Consider the following 21706-nt stretch of genomic DNA (forward strand, 5'->3'; position numbering starts at 1 on the left):
TTGAGGATTGACCACAAGTTCTCAATGGGATTAAGGTCTGGGGAGTTTCCTGGCCATGGACCCAAAATATCGATGTTTTCTTCCCTGAGCCACTTAGTTATCACTTTTGCCTTATGGCAAGGTGCTCCATCATGCTGGAAAAGGCATTGTTCGTCACCAAACTGTTCCTGGATGGTTGGGAGAAGTTGCTCTCGGAGGATGTGTTGGTACCATTCTTTATTCATGGCTGTGTTCTTAGGCAAAATTGTGAGTGAGCCCACTCCCTTGGCTGAGAAGCAACCCCACAGATGAACGGTCTCAGGATGCTTTACTGTTGGCATGACACAGGACTGATGGTAGCGTTCACCTTGTCTTCTCTAGACCATCTTTTTTCCAGATGCCCCAAACAATCGGAAAGGGGATTCATCAGAGAAAATGACTTTACCCCAATCCTCAGCAGTCCAATCCCTGTACCTTTTGCAGAATATCAGTCTGTCACTGATGTTTTTCCTGGAGAGAAGTGGTTTCTCAGCTGCCCTTCTTGACACCAGGCCATACTCCAAAAGTCTTTGCCTCACTGAGGTACTTTGCAATTCAGTGCAATTCATCTGATCACTCTTCATAACATTCTGGAGTATATGCATATTGCCATCATACAAACTGAGGCAGCAGACTTTGTGAAAATTAATATTTGTGTCATTCTCAAATCCTTTGGCCACGACTGTACAGTTGAAGTCGGAAGTTTACATACACTTAGGTTGGAGTCATTAAAACTCGTTTTTCACTCCACAAATGTCTTGTTAACAAACTATAGTTTTTTCAAGGTGGTTAGGACATCTACTTTGTGCATGACACAAGTAATTATTCCAACTGACAGATTATTTCACATATAATTCACTGTATCACAATTCCAGTGGGTAAGAAGTTTACATACACTAATTTGACTGTGCCTTTAAACAGCTTGAATAATTCCAGAAAATGATGTCATGGCTTTAGAAGCTTCTGATAGGCCAATTGACATCATTTGAGACAATTGGAGGTGCACCTGTGGATGTATTTCAAGGCCTACCTTCAAACTCAGTGCCTCTTTGCTTGGGGAAATCAAAAGAAATCAGCCAAGACCTCAGAAAAAAATGTGTAGATCTCCACAAGTCTGGTTCATCCTTGGGAGAAATGTCCAAATGCCTGAAGGTACCACGTTGACCTGTACAAATAATAGTACTCAAGTATAAACACCATGGGACCACGCAGCCGTCATACTACTCAGGAAAGAGATGCGTTCTGTCTCCTAGAGATGAACATACTTTGGTGCGAAAAGTGCAAATCAAACCCAGAACAACAGCAAAGGACCCTGTGAAGATGCTGGAGTCCTGCATCGACATAACCTGAAAGGCCGCTCAGCAAGGAAGAAGCCACTGCTCCAAAACAGCCATAAAAAAGCCAGACTACGGTTTGCAACTGCACATGGGGACAAAGATCGTACTTTTTGGAGAAATGTCCTCTGGTCTGATGAAACAAAAATAGAACTGTTTGGCCATAATGGCCATTGTTATGTTTGGGGGGAAAATGGGGTCGCTTGCAAGCCGAAGAACACCATCCCAACTGTGAAGCACGGGGATGGCAGCATCATGTTGTGGGGGTGATTTGCTGCAGGAGGGACTGGTGCACTTCACAAAATAGATGGCGTCATGAGGAAAGAAAATTATGTGGATATATTGAAGCAACATCTAAAGACATCAGTCAGGAAGTTAAAGCTTGGTTGCAAATGGGTCTTCCAAATGGACAATGACCCCAAGCATACTTCCAAAGTTGTGACAAAATGGCTTAAGGACAACATAGTCAAGGTATTGGAGTGGCCATCAGAAAGCTCTGACCTCACCCCTATAGAAATGTGTGGGCAGAACTGAAAAAGCATGTGCAAGCAAGGAGGCCTACAAACCTAGCTCAGTTACACCACCTCTGTCAGGAGGAATGGGCCAAAATTCACCCAACTTATTGTGGGAAGCTTGTGGAAAACTACCATAATTGTTTGACCCAAGTTAAACAATTTAAAGACAATGCTACCAAATACTAATTGAGTGTATGTAAACTTCTGACCCACTGGGAATGTGATGAAAGAAATAAAAGCTGAAATAAATCATTCTCTCTACTATTATTCTGACATTTCACATTTTTTTAATAAAGTGGTGATCCTAACTGACCTAAGACAGGGAATATTTACTAGGATTAAATGTCAAGAATTGTGAAAAACTGAGTTTAAATGTATTTGGCTAAGGTGTATGTAAACTTCCGACTTCAACTGTATTAATATACAGTATAATGAAAAATATAAACACACACGCAACAATTTATTGAGTTACAATTCATATAAGGAAATCAGTCAATTGAAATAAATTCATTAGGCCCTAATCTATGGATTTCAGATGACTGGAAATACAGATACACATCCGGTCACAGATACCTTAACAAAAAGGTAACGCCATGAATCAGAAAACCAGTCAGTATCTGGTGTGACCACCAATTGCCTCATGCAGCGCGACACATCTCTTCTCATTGAGTTGATCAGGCTGTGGATTGTGGCCTGTGGAATGTTGTCCCACTTCTCTTCAATGGCTGTTCGAAGTTGCTGGATATTGGTGGGAACTGGAACACGCTGTTGTACACGTTGATCCAGAGCTCAGTGGGTGACATGTCTGGTGAGTATGCAGGCCACAAAGAACTGGGACTATTTCAGCTTCCAGGAATTGTGTACAGGTCCTTGCGACATGGGGCCATGCATTATCATCCTGAAATATGAGGTTATGGCGGCGGATGAATGGCACGACAATGGGACTCAGGATTTCGTCACTGTATCTCTATGCATTCAAATTGCCATCGATAAAATGCAATTGTGTTCGTTGTCCGTAGCTTATGCCTCCCCACACCATAACCCCACTGTCAACGTTTGACACTCTGTTCACAGCGTTGACATCAGAAAACTGCTCGCCCACACAACGCCCTACACGTGGTCTGAGGATGTGAGGCCAGTTGGACGTGCTGACAAATTCTCCTCGACGATGTTGGAGACGGCTTATGGTAGAGAAATTAAAATTCAATTATCTGGCAACAGCTCTGGTGGACATTCCTGCCGTCAGCATGCCAATTGTACACAGCCTCAAAATTTGAGACATCTGTGGCATAGTGTTGTGTGACACAACTTCACATTTTAGAGTGGCCTTGTATTGTCCCCAGCACAAGGTGCACCTGTGTAATGATTATGCTTTTTAATCAGCTTCTTGATATGCCACACCTGTCAGGTGGATGAATTATCTTGGCAATGGAGAAGTGCTCACTACCAGGGATGTAAACAAATTTGTTCTGTATTTTATCATGTTTAATGTTTTGTGTGGACCCCAGGAAGAGTAGCTTCCTGGGGTCCACTTTGTTACGTTACAGCCTTATTCTAAAGTGGATTCAATCCCAGAGAATCTTGTTTCTCATGGTCTGAGAGTCTTTAGGTGACTTTTGGCAAACTCCATGCGGGCTGTCTTGTGCCTTTTACTGAGGAGTGGCTTCCGTCTGGCCACTCTACCATAAAGGCCTGATTGGTGGAATGTTGCAAAGATGGTTGTCCTTCTGGAAGGTTCTCCCATCTCCACAGAGGAACACCGGAGCTCTGTCAGAGTGACCATCAGGTTCTTGGTCACCTCCCTGACCAGGCCCTTCTCCCCCGATTGCTCAGTTTGTGTCACAAGAATTTTCAATCCCAATGATAATATCTAACAATCAATAAGCTTTGACTAATCTCCAAGGTTTGTAAGACACTGGGTTAATAATTAGTCAAAGACTCAGTTTATGCAAAAGGTCTGTACAGTTTATTCAGAGAACGTTCTGAAGTCCATTATACAAAGACATTCATTTTATAACTCGCTTCTTCCTTACGCACATACATCCACACAAACAGGAGGTGGGTTGTATTCCTCCCCAGAGTTCTTACCACTGTTAATCACTACCCAGCGCTGTCCGTTCCATTCCCCAGAGATTAGAGGAACCTTGAGAAGTACTCCCTGTCCTATCATAAGTTTCTCAGTTCTAGCCAGGTCGAGCCAAACACAGACTTCATTGTTCTCAGTATTCTCTTAGGCACACACATATACACACACATCTCTCTCCCTTACAGGTCTTTTTCTGAGCCTAGTTGGACTTACGTTTAATACTTTAATTATTCCTTATACATGCTACATAAACTGTAATGGTTAAATTTCAGGGTAGAATTATTGAATCATTATCCTGGCGGCCAAACTGATAAAGGAAGAGGAAGAGTCTCGGTGTTTCCAAACTTCTTTCATTTAAGAATGATGGAGGCCACTGTGTTCTTGGGGACCTTCAATGTTGCAGAAATGTTTTGGTACCCTTCCCCAGATCTGTGCCTTGACACAATCCTGTCTCGGAGCTGTACGGACAATTCCTTCGACCTCATGGCTTTGTTTTTGCTCTGACATGCACTGTCAACTGTGGGACCTTATATAGACAGGTGTATGCCTTTCCAAATAATGTCAAATCAATTGACTTTACCACAGGTGTGCTCCAATCAATTTGTAGAAACATCTCAAGGATGATCAATGGAAACAGGATGCACCTGAGCTCAATTTCGAGTCTCAGAGCAAAGAGTCTGAATACTTTTTTTTTTAATGGCAACATTAAGGGGTATTTAATCAATTTTAGAATAAGGCTGTAGCATAACAAAATGTGGAAAAAGTCAAGGGTTCTGAATACTTTCTGAATGCACTGTATACATGGACTGTGACCAACATTACTGGAAGTTGTTCATGAGGAAAACAGCACCTCTTCAACCTCAGGAGGCTGAAGAAATGTGGCTTGTCACCTAAAATCCTCTCAAACCTTTACAGATGCACAATTGAGAGCATCCTCTCGGGCTGTATCACCGCCTGGTACGGCAACTGCACCGCCCACAAGCGCAAGGCTCTCCAGAGGGTGGTACGGTCTGCACAATGCATCACCGGTGGCAAACTACCTGTCCTCCAGGACACCGAGAGCACCCGATGTCACAGGAAGGCCAAAAAGATCATCAAGGACAACAACCACCCGAGCCACAGCCTGTTCACCCCGCTACCATCCAGATGGCGAGTTCAGTACAGGTGCATCAAAGCTGGGACCGAGAGACTGAAAAACAGCTTCAATCTCAAGGCCATCAGACTGTCAAACAGCCATCACTAACACAGAGAGGCTGCTGCCTACATACAGACTTGAAATCATTGGCCAGTTTAATAAATGGATCACTAGTCACTTTAATAATACCACTTAAATAAGGTTTACATATCTTGTGTTACTCATCTCATATGTATATACTGTATTTTATACCATCTATTGCATCTTGCCTATGCCACTCTGTCATTGCTCATCCATATCTTTATGTGTATATATTCTTATTCCATTCCTTTACTTAGATTTGTGTGTATTAGGAAGTTGTGGAATTGTTAGATGACATGTTAGACATTGCTGCACTGTCAGAACTAGAAGCACAAGCATTTCGCTACACTCGCAATAACATCTGCTAACCATGTGTATTTGACCAATAAAATTTCATTTGATTTGATGAAAAGTCCCCATTCGCCATGCTACTGGGTTCTTAACTTGTCCTTCTTTCATTCCTGAAATGTCGACGAGTCTCTTCATGTTTGTTAATCATTTCTGAAGGAGCTCAATGATAACAACACATTGCTATGATATTTGGAAGCTGCACTTTTTCTCAACGGAATATTCTAAATCTTTTTCATAAGGTAAGGTTAACTTCAGTGGGAATCTTTACACCAACAGCATGTGTTTGTCAATGTCCTGTAAAATGCAACCATTTTCTGGTGTGTTCCTTTTAACTCTTATCTTTCTCATAAGGTATTAGCCACACAGACATTAGAACCATTGCTATTGCCACTCTTAAGCTACAAACAACTTGTTTAATGGAATAGCTTTTTAGTTAGTATAACATTTTCTTAAACTCATTGTTTGGTTCTAGGTTATGAATTTAGTAGGTGAGGTTAAATTGATGTACAGTGCCTTCAGAAAGTATTCACACCCCTTGACTTTTCCCAAATGTTGTTGTGTTACAAGGTGGGATTCAAATGGATTTAATTGTAATTTTGAGGGGGAAATGATCTTCACAAAATACTCTGTAATGTCAAAGTGGAAGAAAAATTCAAACATAAGTCCCAAAAAATATATACAACTAAAACACTAATATATATTGATTAGAGAAGTACTCAGCCCCTTGGTACTCAGTTAATTTCTTTGCCATATTTTTTGCAGTATTTCTTTAGTGCCTTATTGCAAACAGGATGCATGTTTTGGAGTCATTTTATTCTCTACAGACATCCTTCTTTTCACTCTGAGGATGGATCAACAACAACAATGTTGTTGATCCATCTTCAGTTTTCTCCTATCACAGCCATTAAACTCTATAACTGTTTTAAAGTCACCATGGGCCTCATGGTGAAATCCCTGAGCAGTTTTCTTCCTCTCCGGCAACTGAGTTAGGAAGGACACCTGTATATTTCTAGTGACTGGGTGTATTGATGCACCATCCAAAGTGTAATTAATAACTTCACCATGCTCAAAGGGATATTCAATGTCAATTTTTTATTTTTTTTACCCATCTACCATTAGGTGACCTTTATTGCGAGTCAGTGGAAAACCTGCCTGGTCTTTAATGGTTGAATATGTGTTTGAAATTCACTGCTCAACTGAGGGACCTTACAGATAATTGTATGTGTGGGGTCCAGCACAGTGGTGGCACCTTCATTGGGGAGGACGGGCTCGTGATAATGGCTGGAGCGGAATAAGTGGAATGGTATCAAATACATCAAACACATAGTTTCCATGTGTTTGATGCCATTCCATTTGCGCCGTTCCAGCCATTATTATGAGCCGTCCTCCCCTCAGCAGCCTCCACTGGGGTACAGATATGAGGTAGTCCTATATTTGTTTTAATGTTAAACACTATTATTGCACACAGGGTGAGTCCATGCAACTTATGTGACTTGTTAAGCACATTTTTACTCCTGAACTTATTTAGGCTTGCCATAACAAAGTGGTTGAATACTTATTGACTCAAGATATTTCAGCTTTTCATTTGCAATTAATCTGTAAAAATTTCCATAAACATAATTCCACTTTGACATAATGGGGTATTGTCTGTAGGTGACACAAAATCTACATTTATTCAATTTTAAATTCAGGCTGTAACACAACAAAATGTGCCCGACCACCTCGATTCAGTCTTATGTTGCAAAATTTGGAATGGTGTTTTTTACATTGGATAAAAGTATAAACTCAGAGCTGCAAAACAATGGGAATGTAATTCTGCTTTGAAAGCTGATAAACTGGTAAACCTACGTTGAGAAAGTGGCCCTTTAATTTTTTGGCACACCTACTGGAGAGCTCTTTGTTGTCTACACCTATTTAGCATCGTTCACAACCTCTTAAGCTTGTGCCCCACCGATCTCTTTAAGGATTCACATGAGGCCATGTGCTAAACAGAGTGAGTAAGGTAGTGTATTTTAAACAACCAAAGAATACTAAAAGGGGTGAAAGTATTAATCTACAATAGGAAAAATTCCAGGTAAAAATACACTTTATCTAGTCCTTGGTCTATATCCTGATCTGACTTTAGTGCAGGTCATGTTTTTCTTCACATTACCGTCTCTGGTAAACACACACTATATCAAATCAAAATTTATTTGTCACATGCACAGGATACAGAAGGTGTAAACGGTACAGTGAAATGGTTACTTGCATATTTGCATAGTAGCAATATCAAAAACAGAAAGTGTCCAAATAAAAATATTTTATAAATATTATATGATTATTAGATTATGCTTACCCAGACACACTTGCCTAAATTGATGGGTCATGTGAAAGAAATGCCATAACTATCCCCCAGCCACATCTGGGGGATAGCGGATGGGTCACTATTGTCTTGACATGTACACATGCTCATGAAATACAATAGATGGCCATAATCACCCCCAGACACACCTGGCTAACTTGAGGGGTCATGTAATCATCTGTAAAAGAGGACTGTTGTTTAAACATGTAGCTAGCTAGCTAAACAATTAGCCATAATCCCAACCCATACTACTAGCAATACAAACAGACTGTCATAGCTAGCCACCATCCCTGAAATGCTGTAGTATGCATCTGCAGATAGCTAAAGCTAACCAACTAGGTTCAATGTTAGCTAGCTAGCTAACGTTAGGCTATAACTAGCAATACAAATGGTTTTCTGAGATATGAATAATATTACTACACATATCATACACGTAAGGTTATCTAGCGAGTCAGCAAGCTAATGTTCGCTAGCTAGCTAACAGTACACTTTAATTTGCAATGAAAAAACTTTCTGACTAAATTAAAAATGTATACTATCTGAAAATGTACCTAGACTCTTACCTGTATACATGGATGAATACTTCACGGCAGACTGTAACTCCTTTAACTCCTTTTTGTTTGTACAACTTGTTTGGCCCGCGTTGTGTCAAGTAATTCTTCACACTGATCTTTGTCCATAGCATTGCTGCCCTGCTAAATTCAGGGCAGCAATGTTGTTGAGAGTAGTAGCAACACTTTTGCAGTTCTCCATGGCAAATATCTTTCTAAAACGCCGTGGTAGCAAGGATTATCTACACATACTGAGCAGCTCATGTTATGAACAGAAACGTGCTACATGGCAGACCAATCCAAACTAATCTCTTGGCGTGTCCAGCCCATCCATTATCTCAGCCAATCATGGCTAGCAGGAAGGTTCCTGTCTTTTCCATGGCTAAACCATTTAGGCTTGTCATTTAACAATAGTATTTGTATTTACAGATGGCATACACATTTATTATTAAGGCACATGAAATTTCACATGTTCCAGAAGGCATTTCAGCCAAAAAAAACTTATTTTGAAAATATTCATGTTTTTACGTTCAAATGCCTCTCCTGTGAAGTAGTGACATCCAACATATGCCTAGCGCATACACCTAGCTTCCTGAAACGGGTCGCAAATGTGGAAAAAGTCAAGGGGTGTGAATACTTTTTGAAGGCACTGTATGTGTTGCCGCATTGAATACATCCAGTCTTAAGAAAAGGTTGTAGTGGTCAAGTACAACTTGAACAAGTTGTAGTATGGGCCTACCTACAGTGCAAGATGCATGTTTTTATTTGATTAAAAATGATTTACTGGATAACTGGAAGGACATAGCATGTCATGTTCTTTTAGTTAGCATGCAGATGCAGTCATTACAGACAGGACCTGTTCTGACTGAATCATTGCATTCCTTTTTTTAGGGTAAAAACAGAAATCATGGCTGACTCACTCAACACATCAGGCTATGATGACTATGATGATTCAGTGGCAATACCTTCCCAGTCCCCAGTCATCTTTGAGATGTATCAGATGAAGGCTGGCTTTAGATACATGTATGTGTCAGTGTACTCAGCCAACATTCTGCTGGGTCTACTGCTCAACTCTGCTGTCATCTTCATGACTGTAAAATGCAGGTCCAAGAAGAAACTGAGTCAACAGATGTTAATCCTTGGCTTGGCTGTCACCCACCTCGTCTTCTGCCTCTTCGCCCCACTTTACCTGATCACTGCCTGGAACTACTTCTCCTGGACATTTGGGAAGGTTGTCTGCAAGCTGGGGTCCTACGTGATGTTTATGAACATGTTTTCTGTCTCACTGATGATCACCTTCTGGAATTTGTGCTGGAGTGTCCCTGGATGCTTTGAACACCGCATGTCCACCAACATGGTCCTGCTGTCCTGGTTCACTGGGGCCATACTAAGTACCCCATCTCTACTGTCCAGGGAGGTTCAGTACACTGTCGATGGACACGTCTGCCTTGACAACTATGGCTATACTGGAAGCTCCCAGATGTCTAAAGAAGGAAGGGAGAGATTGATGGCAGTGTTGATCAGTCGCTTCATTTTCGGGCTGCTGCTCCCTTTGGGTGTGAGATGTGTCAGCTGTTGCTGCATGAACAGCATGGGAAACAACCAACTAAGGTCATGGGTTATTCGACCTGTGACTATTGCCCATTTCCTATGCTGGACTCCTGTCATTAGTCTCTCTGTGCTGCAAGTCACAATGGGGACAGGCAGCAGGTTGTTCACATACGCATTGCCCCCGGCCACTGCCCTGTCAGTCTTAAACAGCTGCATCTCTCCTATCATCTGCATATGGCAGGAGAAGAAGGAACAGAGCCTGAGAGGACCATCTCAGATGGAGGACAACAGAGAGGAGGATGAGGAGATGACATCCCTGACACGCTAACCATAAGGAGGATAATATCCTTGAGCAGTAATGGGAAAACAACATACTGTAAACACAATTTGCAATTTATGAACAGCTTGAAATGTAGTTATAAATAGTGATATTATGCAAAATCTAAAATATTTTTTATTAATTGTAATAAATACTTTATAAAATTGTCTTGTTAACAACTCACTGTATGTATAATTAATTACACATTGTATATAAAGACCTCTTGAGGTCTTACATTACTTCTTGTTTTTAACCTGTGTTTATTTTCAATTCAAATGCTTGTCGAATAAAGATTTGACGAAACACATAACCATTAACATTTCTGAAAATATCTCTTTTCAATAAAATTTGACAATTTTCCATAGTAAAAATGTGACACCAACAGTGTGGCATAGTGTGACACAATACTTAGAACAAGGGGCTACCAAGCCAAATAGAGTACTGAAAGTAGTGGAGTGGAATGGACATGCTTGGGAAACTGCACAGTCAGCCAGTGCTGTTGTATTGGTCAAAAACGGAGAGGAGTGGTAGGATTTCACAAGTGACAGTCAATTGACAAGCACCACTGGACATTGACATGTCAGCACCATCAATTGGTCTGTAAGGTAGGCTATTGTCTTTTCCTTCATTTCGGGACCATTGTTTCAAGATCATCTAATGTTATGTTTGTGCTATAGATTACATATTAAGTTAATTGATTGGATAATTGTCAAGTACTGATTTAATGAATATAGGCAATAGCTAATACATCTATAATTGAGGATGTTTTCAACACTTGCAAAACAAGTATCTTACATTTTCACATAGGCCTATAGACATCAGTATTTTATTGAAGAGAGGGAGAAATTGATGAAGGCCATTGACGAAAGCCAAAATGTGAAGCTTTTAACTTTGCTAAAAATACATTAAAACTTCTTCAGGATCGGTGTCCCGTCCGTGGAACGGTTGAGCTAATGTAGGCTAATATGATTAGCATGAGGTTGTAAGAAACAAAAACATACTGTATCTGATATGGGCAGAAAGCTTAAATTCTTGTTAATCTAACTGCACTGTCCAATTTACAGTAGCTATTAGAGTGAAAGAATACCATGCTATTGTTTGAGGAGAGTGCACAATTATGAACTTGAAAATGTATGAATAAACCAATTAGGCACATTTGGGCAGTCTTGATACAACATTTTGAATAGACATGCAAGATTTCACTGGATCACTCTACAACTTTGCACATACAGTGCTGCTATCTAGTGGCCAAAGTCTTAATTGCGCTTGGGCAAGAATAATTAATTGTGCCCTTTCTCTTGCACTTCAAAAATGATGGTACAAAAAAAACTCTTTGTATTATCTCTTACCAGATCTAATATATTATATTCTCCTGCATTCCTTTCACATTTACACAAACTTCAAAGTATTTCCTTTCAAATGGTATCAAGAATATGCATATCCCTGCTTCAGGGACTGAGCTACAGGCAGTTAAAATTTGGGTATGTTGTTTTAGGCAAACATTTTAAAAAAGCGGCAGATCCTTAAGAGACGTTTTTAATGGTGAGCGTTGAGCCTTTTCCTTTTCAATTTTCATTGAAGAGAGGGAGGACACGGTAGTAGGAGAACAGTGAGGAGAGAGTTTGTGACAAAGTAGCGATGGGCCTGGAACTCCAACCCACGTGATCACGAGCACATACAGTCAGGTCCAAAATTATTGGCACCCTTGATAAAGATAAAGATAGGCAAAATTATGCAAAAACTGAGCTATTTTGTATGCTACATTTTTTGTAGAAATTACATTATTTTACACTTATACATTTGCTCATTTTACATTTAGATTTGACATTTTAGTCATTTAGTAGACACTCGTAACCAGAGTGACTTATACAATTAATGTATTAATCTTAAGATAGCTAGGTGAGACAACAAAATACCACAATCATAGCAAGCACATTTGCCCTCAAAGTATTTATCAAAAAGTCAGTGGTAGTAGGAAAAGACAAGTAAAAAAATACCAAATAATAAAAAGAGGAACAGTGAAAACTAAATTACCCCATAACATCAAAGATCCACCACCATATTTGGTCAGATGCCATGAAGATAGAGCTCTTTGGCGTCAAAAAATGGAAGTGTACCAGGACATTTTAGCCAAAAAATTGGTTGCCTCTACCAGGCCACAAGAAATCGTTAATTAACCACAAAATCAACATTTTGCAATGGCCATCTCAATCTCCGGACTTGAACCCCTTTGAAAACCTTTGTCTGCACTTATGGACTGCCCTCTTCAATTTAAACCAAAGGATATCAAGGATCTAAAAATATTCTGTATGGAGGAATGGTCTAAGATCCCTCCCAATGTGTTCTCCAATCTCATAAAAGACTTTAGAAAATGGCTCAGTGTCATTATCCTTGCAAGGGAAGGGTGCTGGAGTAATGAAAACAAGGGGGCCAATAATTTTGTCCCCTACCATATTTAAATTATTTTTTTTACTTCTAAACAAAATCCTCCTTCTCTGAGAAATTGTATTGAGCATGCAATATAGCTCAGTATTTGTATTATTTATTTTATACAGTCTTTTTTTCTCATCTTTATCCAGGGTGCCAATCATTTTGGACCTAACAGTTGGTATAAGGCGGTGCTCTTTACCAAATAGACCACCTCAGATTTGTTTGAAGTGGACATGTTCAGAAACAGACATGTAAATTACCCATGGCTAGAAGACTCTGAAGTAAAGGGTTGAGAACAACAGTTTCCTAACGACAATATCTTATCTTCCCAGGGATTGCAAGCCACATAACTGCAACACAATGGAGGATTATACAGATTATAATGATTTTAGCAATTACACCTATGACAATGTTACTCCTTCCGAGGATGTAGATTTCAAAACCCACAAGACATGCTTCACAGAAGTTTCATGCGCCTCCCTCCTGGTGGTCAATGTAATTATCTTCCTGCTGGGGGTTTGTGGGAATGGGGTGGTCATCTGGATCGCTGGTCTCAAGATGAAGAAGACAGTCAACACCACCTGGTACCTCAGCCTGGCCGTCTCCGACTTCATATTCTGTGCCTGTCTCCCCTTCAACATCATCAACACGGTGACAAAGGACTGGATCTTTGGGCTCTTCATGTGCAAGTTCACCTCTTTCGTGATGTTCCTCAACATGTTCTGCAGCATCTTCCTCCTGGTCGTCATCAGTGTTGACCGCTGTGTGTCAGTGATGTTTCCAGTGTGGGCTCAGAACCACCGCACCATGGGCAAGGCCTCTGTAGTGGTGGTTCTGGCCTGGGTTGCCTCTGTCGCCCTCAGCATCCCCTCCATGGTGTTCAGAGACGTCAAAACCCATTTAGGGATGAGAAAGTGTTTCAATAACTACAGAGACCAACACAGCCACAAGATGATCGCAGTGAGTCGGTTCATTGGTGGGTTTGTGCTGCCATTCTTAATCATCATCTTTTGTTACTCTGTCATCATCCTGCGACTGAGAACCAACCGAATGATGAGCAAGTCCTCCAAGCCCTTCAAAGTTATGACTGCCCTGATAGCCACATTCTTCATCTGCTGGCTGCCCTACCATGTCTTTGTACTGCTTGAGCTGAACCACCAAATCTACGACCTGGAGGTTATAAGAGCTGGGCTTATGGTGGGCACTACTGTAGCCATAGCTAACAGCTTCCTCAACCCAGTGCTGTATGTTTTCATGGGCAATGACTTCCTGCAGAAATTCAAGAGCTCCATACTGTCTAAGATGGCGAATGCCATCGGAGAGGAGGGCCGCACCACCAGCCGCTACCTCTCCAGGTCCAGCTCCATGGAGGGCAGCCGCAGAACCTCCACACACATCTAAATCTCTATGATGATGGTAAGGCCTCAGTGGCTGCAGAGACTAAGAACACAATTTTGTTCAGCAACGCTTTGTCTTGTAGAAATGTCATGTAAGGTGTATTTTCACTTTATGGTCTAATGGACTAGTTATATTTGTCATATATTTGTATAATCACATGTAGTGCTCTTTGTCTCATGTTAAAACGTCTATCTGTTTGATTTGTTTCTCCCATGAGCTCCAATATATTTTCCTACCGTAACTTTTTCCAACCAATTTGAATGTCATTATCTCACATACAGGATGCGATGGAGGCCTTGCTGTGGAGTGATCTTTGTAGTGACGTGACCTAACATAGGCTTATAACCTATTTACTAGACATATTGAAATAACAACCTAATAACTTAATAATAATAACCTCTGTATAATGTGTGTCATTGTAGATCGTAAAATTGTAATCTTATAAGCAGAAGTCCATTTGTTTCAGTGAGTGACCAAGCTCATAGTTCAACCACAGTGAAAACAGGAAATCCTCCTTTTTGACAGCCATGTCTCTTGAGGGGAAATGTTTTTTGAGGGGAAATCATTGTGACCTCTTTGTGGTAATTTGTGTAAATTAAGCTGAAACATATCTCTACCGCTGATAAAAAAGCTACCTTCTAAAAGGAAATGAACATCACACTGCTTACAGTACGAAGAGCAGAAAGACTATTCACACACTTTGAAGTGTACACTGGGTGTACATAACAATAAGAACACCTTCCTAATATTTGCCCTCAGAACATCCTCCATTCATCTGGGCATGGACTCCAGAAGGTGTCGAAAGCATTCCACGTGGATGCTGGCCTATGTTGACTCCAATGCTTCCCACAGTTGTGTCAAGTTGGCTGGATGTCCTTTGGGTTGTGGACCATTCTTGATACACATGGGAAACTGTTGAGCGTGAAAAACCCAGCAGCATTGCAGTTCTTGACACAAACCAGTGCACCTGGCTCCTACTACCATACCCTGTTCAAAGGCACTTAAATATTTTGTCTTGCCCATTCACTCTTGACTGGCACGCACACACAATCCATGTCTTAATTGTCTCAAGGCTTAAAAATACTTCTTTAACCTTTTATTTACACTGATTGAAGTGGATTTAACAAGTGACATCAATAAGGGATCATAGCTTTCAACTGGATTCACCTGGTCAGTCTATGTCATGGAAAGAGCAGGTGTTCATAATGTTTTGTGCACTCAGTGTATATGCAGTGCATTCAGAAAGGTATTCAGACCCCTTGACTTTTTCCACATGTTGTTACGTTACAGGCTTATTCTAAAATGTATTGCATACATTTTGGGGAACATTGGAGCATCGCTGCACAACTATTTTCAGGTCTCTCCAGAGATGTTTGATCGGGTTCATGTCCGGGCTCTGGCTGTGCTACTCAAGGACATTCAGAGACTTGTTCCGAAGTCACTACTGCGTTGTCTTGGCTGTGTGCCTAGGGTTGTTGTCCTGTTGGAAGGTTAACCTTCACACCAGTCTGAGGTCCCGAGTGCTCTGGAGCAGGTCTTCATAAAGGATCTATCTGTGCTTTGCTCCGTTCATCTTTCTCTCGATCCTGACTTGTCTCCCAGTCCCTGCCGCTGAAAAACATCCCCACAGCATGATGCTGCCACCACCATGCTTCACCATAGGGATGGTGCCAGGTTTCCTACAGCCGTGACGCTTGGCATTCAGGCCAAGGAGTTCAATCTTGATTTCATCAGACCAGAGAATCTTGTTTCTCATGGTCTGAGAGTCTTTTAGGTCCCTTTTGGCAAACTCCAAGCGAGCTGTCATGTGCCTTTTAGTGAGGAGTAGCTTCCGTCTGGCCACTCTACCATAAAGACCTGATTGGTGGAGTACTGCAGAAATGATTGTCCTTCTGGAAGGTTCTCCCATCTCCACAGAGGAACTTTGTGACCATCGGGTTCTTGGGCACCTCCCTGACCAAGACCCTTCTTCCCCAATTGCTCATTTGGCCGGGCGACCAGCTCTAGGAAGAGTCTTGGTGGTTCCAAACTTCCTCCATTTAAGAATGATGGTGGCCACTGTGTTCTTGGGGACCTTCAATGCAGCAGAAATGTTTTGCTACCCTTCCCCAGATCTGTGCCTTGACACAATCCTGTCTCGGAGCTCTACGGACAATTCCTTCGACCTCACGGCTTGGTTTTTGCTCTGACATGCACTGTCAACTGTGGGACCTTATATAGACAAGTGTGTGCCTTTCCAAATCATGTCCAATCCATTGAATTGACCATAGGTGGACTCCAATCATGTTGTAGAAACATCTCAAGGATGATCAATGGAAACAGGATGCGCCTGAGCTCAATTTCGTGTCTCATAGCAAAGGGTCTGAATACTTATGTAAATAAGTTTAACTTAAAAAAATGTTAGTGTAATGCTGTAACGTAACAAAATGTGGAAAAAGTCAAGGGGTCTGAATACTTTCAGTCAAGGGGTCTGAATACTTTCCGAATGCACTGTATACATCTGCCTCAGCTATTGCAAACATCCATACACAACATATCGTCCAGCCCTATCCAAAACAAATCATTTGTGGTCGTCTGGATCGCTGCATATTGCGTTTTGGAACAAAACTCTTCATTTATATTTCCTGCCATACATCACCCATCTTGTTGTGGACAGGTTTCTATGTAATCAGATTTGTACCATGCCATGTAATTCAGCCCACCTCACCAACTGTCAGATCACTGGAAGTTGGAATTGTTAATGCATTTGTAAAAAAACAACCATTGTTCTGTTCAATCTACCTCTTTAATTTGTTTATCTGATGAATAAGATGAATAGGCTAGAATCTTGTATTGCAGAGGAAGGCAACCCTGGTCCTGGAGTGCTGCAGGCACTTCATGTGTTTGATTTAACCGACCTGGAAGACCAGTGTGTTGAATTTATGCAATCACTGAACTTATCAATTAGCTCGGTTGATCAGGTGTGGCGCCTAGTTGTAACAAAATCCTGTTATATGTGTGGCACTCCAGGAACAGGGATGCCTACCCCTGTTGTTTGTATATTGGACCATGTTTGTAATTATTTATGGTAAACCACAGAAAGAGAAGCTGCTTATTAAAATGAACTTAACTGGGAAGCAGAAAGAGCATTGTCACATTCTAACTGAATTGCATTTGTAATTCTGCAGCAGACTATTTCTGCCTTTTTCTGATTAAATCCAATATTTTGAGAAATAGAAAGTTAATTGATGTACACTTATTAGGCTTTAGGTTAGCTTACAGTCACAATACTGTTTTTGTTTAATGCACATTGTTTTAATGTATTTAATAATTAAAAGTCATGTGACAGAAACAAACTGCTGTGTCCAACCATCTTTATGTGTATGCCATGAACAGTTTATTGAAAAAGGCATGTCATTACATTAGTTACCCAGCAGTTGCAAAACAGCATGCATCATATATGAGCCTGCTGCCTCTGTAATGTCCAAAGGGCCAAAGTTAATGTTTTGTATTGGATGCTGTACCTGACCAGGTTTAGGTGTAGGTTTATTTTCCCTTCATTATACATTTTAAATTGAATGTCAATGTCAGTTCATGAATTTACTCCTCCCAAGTACATAGGTTTCAAAACCCACAAGACATGCTTCACAGAGGTTTCATGCGCCTCCCTCCTGGTAGTTATCTTCCTGCTGGGGGTTTGTGGGAATTGGGTGGTATTCTCGATTGCTGGTCTCAAGATGAAGAAGACCGTCAACACCAACTGTTACCTCAGCCTGCCCATCTCCGACTTCATATTCTGTGCCTGTCTCCCCTTCAACATCATCTACATGGTAGCAAAAGACTGTATCTTTGGGCTGTTCATGTGCATGTTCACCTCTTTCACGATGTTCCTTAACATGTTCAGCAGCATCTTCCTCCTGGTCATCATGAGTGTTGACCGTTATGTACTGGTCGTATATCCAGTTTGGGCCCAAAACCAGTGTACCGTGAGGATGGCCTCTGCAGTTTTGGTCCTTGCCTGGGTCATCTCTGTTGCACTCAGCATTGCCTCCATAATGTTTTGTCAGGTCACCACAGACTACACAACAACATACTTTAACAACTACCCATCCCAAAATAGCCACCTAATCAGCAGCTTTGTGCTCCCGCTTCTCCTAATCATCTTCTGCTTCTCTGTCATCCCCCTGCAACTGAGGACCAACAGGACGACCATGTCCTCCAAGTCCTTTAGAGTCATGACTGCCCTGATAGCCATGTTCCTCATCGGCTGGCTGCCCTACCATGTCTTCATTATACTGCAATCCGGAGCCAGGGATCAAGCTTATCTAACTGTTATTCATGAAGGTCTGAAGATATGATGGACTAAATACATACTAACCAACGTCTGGTGTACTTTTACTACCATACAACATTTATTTCAGATTGCATGTTTATTTGGAATCGCAGTCCTTTACTTCCATTCTATTACCTTATTTATTGGGTATAATCACATTACATTCATTCCATACAAAATACATTCAAATGTGACACCCCTTTTGAGATAGTGCTAGCCTGTCAATGAAAGCAAAAAACACTCAAAGTTAAAGTCCTATGTCAAAAATAGAAGAAATAGCTCCCATTTACTTGTTGCATTATAAATATATTCATTTTGTTGCACATACTATAAAAATATATGTGTATATTTTGGAAGGAATTTTTTCTTTCATTGCACTCTTTCTACATGTGACCAATAGAGACACGCGCACATTATACATCAGTCAACATAAAGTGCTGGGTGTACAAAATCAAATGCTTCACTTGCAGATTATTTTGATGTATTTTAGCTTTCTATTCTCTGTTGCGCAGTACCTATGGCTGGGACTATTATATAGCTCGTTTTGCGATACCAAAGCAATCTAGAAAATGGGGTGTGTCACTTTCAGCATTACTCACCTTCAACAAAAATGATCAGGGATTGTATGTCAAGAAAAAAAAGCATTGAGGGGAAAACTCTAATTTCAAATCATCTATAACTTGAATAAATGCCTTTTGGGCCTTTAGGGTAGTAAGCGTTCAGCTACAGTACATGGTACAGCTGTATTAACCTTACAGTGAAACACTTTTTGGATCATATTCAAGTTAAATAAGTGAAGACAAATATTTAAATAATGAACCTTCATTATCTCTTAGTTATGAAGTCCCTCAGCGACACAATATTCATTTTGATTGATTTTGGTGCGTTTGAGTAATTATTGGCAGGCAAATTTGACTGCCCCCCCATAAAAAGGTATACTTTGAAGTGTTAAACTCTCTGGGTATGCTTGATAACTCCACAGTCTTGATCTAATGTGCCTCAACCACACAGTGAGGTGGCATACTATTATTGATTGTTAACCCTGCCTCTTCCCAGCCTGTATTGAAATCTATGAGCCAAATGGAAATCTGTGTGTCCTCAAACGTTCGATCAGTGCATTGCACTGACACAATATTTGTAATAATTGCATAACAACATCCTTGGTATTTTGTTCCATAAGCTAGAACACTCTTGACACTAGTGTGTCTGATGATGCATTAAGCGGACTGTTTAATATCAAATATCATCAATAATATATTCACATTACCAATAATATTTGATATTAGTAATCATTTTATTTTCCCTACATTTCAACTTAAAGCCAACAGTCAGCTGACAGAAAAGGCACCACATTATAATTTTGCTTCAAACCACCATTATAAGGAAAGCAGCAAGTTCTGCAGAGTCATTTAGCAGAAGTGGTAGTTTCAAAATAGCACTGTTTGCAGAAAACTACGTTCAATAAATCCACAATAAATGTATCATGCGCAATGTGTCTGGCTGACCACATCTGAGGAGACCAAGGATGAGCAAGCTGTCGATGAGTCGAGGCTAGTTATTGAAAGGGCTGTCTTGACAAGAGTCCGGAGTGTTCCATAGAGCCTGATGGTCAAAATAAACTATGGAGGGTTAATTATTTAGTGTTCCAGAGCTGTTGCCAGTAACCAAAAGGACAGCTGTAATGCACAGTAGGACTGATACAGCACAGTTTTAAGTGAGGCCACTGCTTCAGAGAAGCAGAGCAGCTGTTTGATAGTGCTGTATTACCTCTTCTCGTTAGAATACTGCTGAAGTATGAGAAGAGTGAAGATCTAGCCTCATGGTGGGTTCACAGGGGTAGATGGAGAGATGAGTGTTCAGTCCCATTCATTACCTCTTTTAGATGGACACGGGGGTTTTCGCCAACCAAATCCAAGTCCAATAGTACGGTTTTGACCACCTCCTAATTTTAAATCTAGTTGCTCTCAAACATACTGTATTCAGCAAGTGGAGGTATAGATTTTTCATCTCTAACAAAACAAAACATTTAGTTGAAAATGACAGATCATTAAAAGGTTTTGTGACATTTCAAACCATTTCATGAAAGAGTATTTGTTCTCCTAATCTGTGATAGCAGCAGATCCTATTCGTAATGCACATTATGCATATAAATAGACTTCTTACAGTGCTTTTTCATCACTTTCCGATGAACAGGAATTTTATTTTGTGGTCAGTAATCCAGCCAGTATTTGCTTGGATGTGCTTCCAACACAGCTACTGTACCGTCATGTTAAGTCATAACGCACACACGTGCATAGAGGGAGAAGTGCTTTTCATTGGTCTGTATTTGAGTTTCCTAATGTCAAAGGTCAAATCAAAATCAATGTGCAGAGTGCTGTGCTGAATGTATGTTCATCAGCCAAGTAGCTAAATGTCCTTTTTAAAGCAGTATACAGTATGATGCTGTTGTCCTAATCAATACGGTTGTGTGCCTGTCAGTCAAACAAATAAAGGAAAGGGATGTGAGAAAGAAGGAGACAGAGAAGTGGAGGGGAACAGAGAAGTATATTAAATAAAAACGTATTTCCTACACACAGATTTTCAGTTCATGTGACTTTTATATTTGATGCCATTTGGACAGGGATGCCATTAATTAATCCTAGAATGAAGGGATGGGATAGAAGAACAGAGTGAGAAATGGCGAGAGAGAGAGAGGGAAAGGAGAGGAGATATTATCTCGGAGTTGGTCGGTACTCCTTCGGAACCCCGGCCATGTTCCTCTTCTTTAGGGAAGCGTCTACAGTCATGACCAGTTCGTCAATGCTAGTGCGCATCTCAGGTGTGTACGGGTCATAATCCAGTTTACGCAGGCCGGAGCGCTTGAATTTACCGTCCTTCTGTCCCTCTACACAGAGCAGGCGGTTCTCGGCCACCTCCAGGCCCAGAAACAGGACCATGTCCTTGAGCTTGGAGAACAGGTCCCTCTTCAGCTCCTCAAAGTGGACCACATGGACGTTCCTCCCATAACGCAGCCAATCCAGTGTGTGGGACGCCCACCAAGGAGCATAGTTCTTCACAAACTCAGGCCACTCTGCAAAACAACACAGAACACCAGAAGCAGATGAAAAATGATCGAGTTGTGTGAGAAGGCCTAAAATCTTACTTAAGGGTACACAATTGATCTCTAGCATATATCAGTTATATCCAATGTAAATTATTCTAATCCAAAATTTGAAGAAAACACCTATAAATGGGGCACTATTGGCTGTATGAGCAGCTCAGCGAACAGCAGGAAAATTTTTGAT

At 40.9% G+C, this 21706-nt stretch overlaps 4 protein-coding genes across 8 annotated transcripts in view; 3 read left to right on the forward strand and 1 right to left on the reverse strand.

The window, feature by feature from the left end:
* Window positions 1-5601: 5601 nt before the first annotated feature.
* Window positions 5602-10366, forward strand: LOC115164432 (chemokine-like receptor 1). The gene is made up of 2 exons (XM_029716892.1): window positions 5602-5759; window positions 9304-10366. Exon 2 carries the CDS (start codon window positions 9320-9322, stop codon window positions 10289-10291), a length of 972 nt encoding a protein of 323 aa, XP_029572752.1. The 5' UTR covers window positions 5602-5759; window positions 9304-9319; the 3' UTR covers window positions 10292-10366.
* Window positions 10367-10465: 99 nt separating this feature from the next.
* Window positions 10466-14749, forward strand: LOC115164431 (chemokine-like receptor 1). Of its 3 annotated transcripts, XM_029716891.1 has the most exons (3): window positions 10466-10887; window positions 13045-14128; window positions 14392-14749. In XM_029716891.1, exon 2 carries the CDS (start codon window positions 13073-13075, stop codon window positions 14111-14113), a length of 1041 nt encoding a protein of 346 aa, XP_029572751.1. In that variant the 5' UTR covers window positions 10466-10887; window positions 13045-13072; the 3' UTR covers window positions 14114-14128; window positions 14392-14749. The 3 variants fall into 3 exon arrangements, with proteins under 3 accessions (XP_029572751.1, XP_029572750.1, XP_029572749.1); XM_029716890.1 differs by having other exon boundaries at window positions 12862-14749; XM_029716889.1 differs by having other exon boundaries at window positions 13045-14749.
* Window positions 14750-17667: 2918 nt separating this feature from the next.
* LOC115164434 (C3a anaphylatoxin chemotactic receptor-like) lies at window positions 17668-18689 on the forward strand. Its single transcript, XM_029716897.1, has one exon. It carries the CDS (start codon window positions 17668-17670, stop codon window positions 18445-18447), a length of 780 nt encoding a protein of 259 aa, XP_029572757.1. The 3' UTR covers window positions 18448-18689.
* The window catches only part of LOC115164433 (WSC domain-containing protein 2), an 83763-nt gene continuing 80600 nt past the window's right edge, over window positions 18544-21706 (reverse strand). For all 3 annotated transcript variants that reach the window (XM_029716893.1, XM_029716895.1, XM_029716896.1), the window contains one exon: window positions 18544-21492. In XM_029716893.1, the coding sequence (XP_029572753.1) occupies window positions 21134-21492 (359 nt within the window). In that variant the 3' untranslated portion in view covers window positions 18544-21133. The remainder of the gene's footprint in view (window positions 21493-21706) is intronic.

This window comes from Salmo trutta, chromosome 27 (assembly GCF_901001165.1).
Source record: "Salmo trutta chromosome 27, fSalTru1.1, whole genome shotgun sequence".
NCBI classification, from domain to species: domain Eukaryota; kingdom Metazoa; phylum Chordata; class Actinopteri; order Salmoniformes; family Salmonidae; genus Salmo; species Salmo trutta.

Coding starts and splice junctions, on each gene's coding strand:
- LOC115164432 (XM_029716892.1), top strand. CDS start 9,320: ATGGCTGACTCACTCAACACATCAGGCTATGATGACTATGATGATTCA.
- LOC115164434 (XM_029716897.1), top strand. CDS start 17,668: ATGTCAATGTCAGTTCATGAATTTACTCCTCCCAAGTACATAGGTTTC.
- LOC115164431 (XM_029716890.1), top strand. CDS start 13,073: ATGGAGGATTATACAGATTATAATGATTTTAGCAATTACACCTATGAC.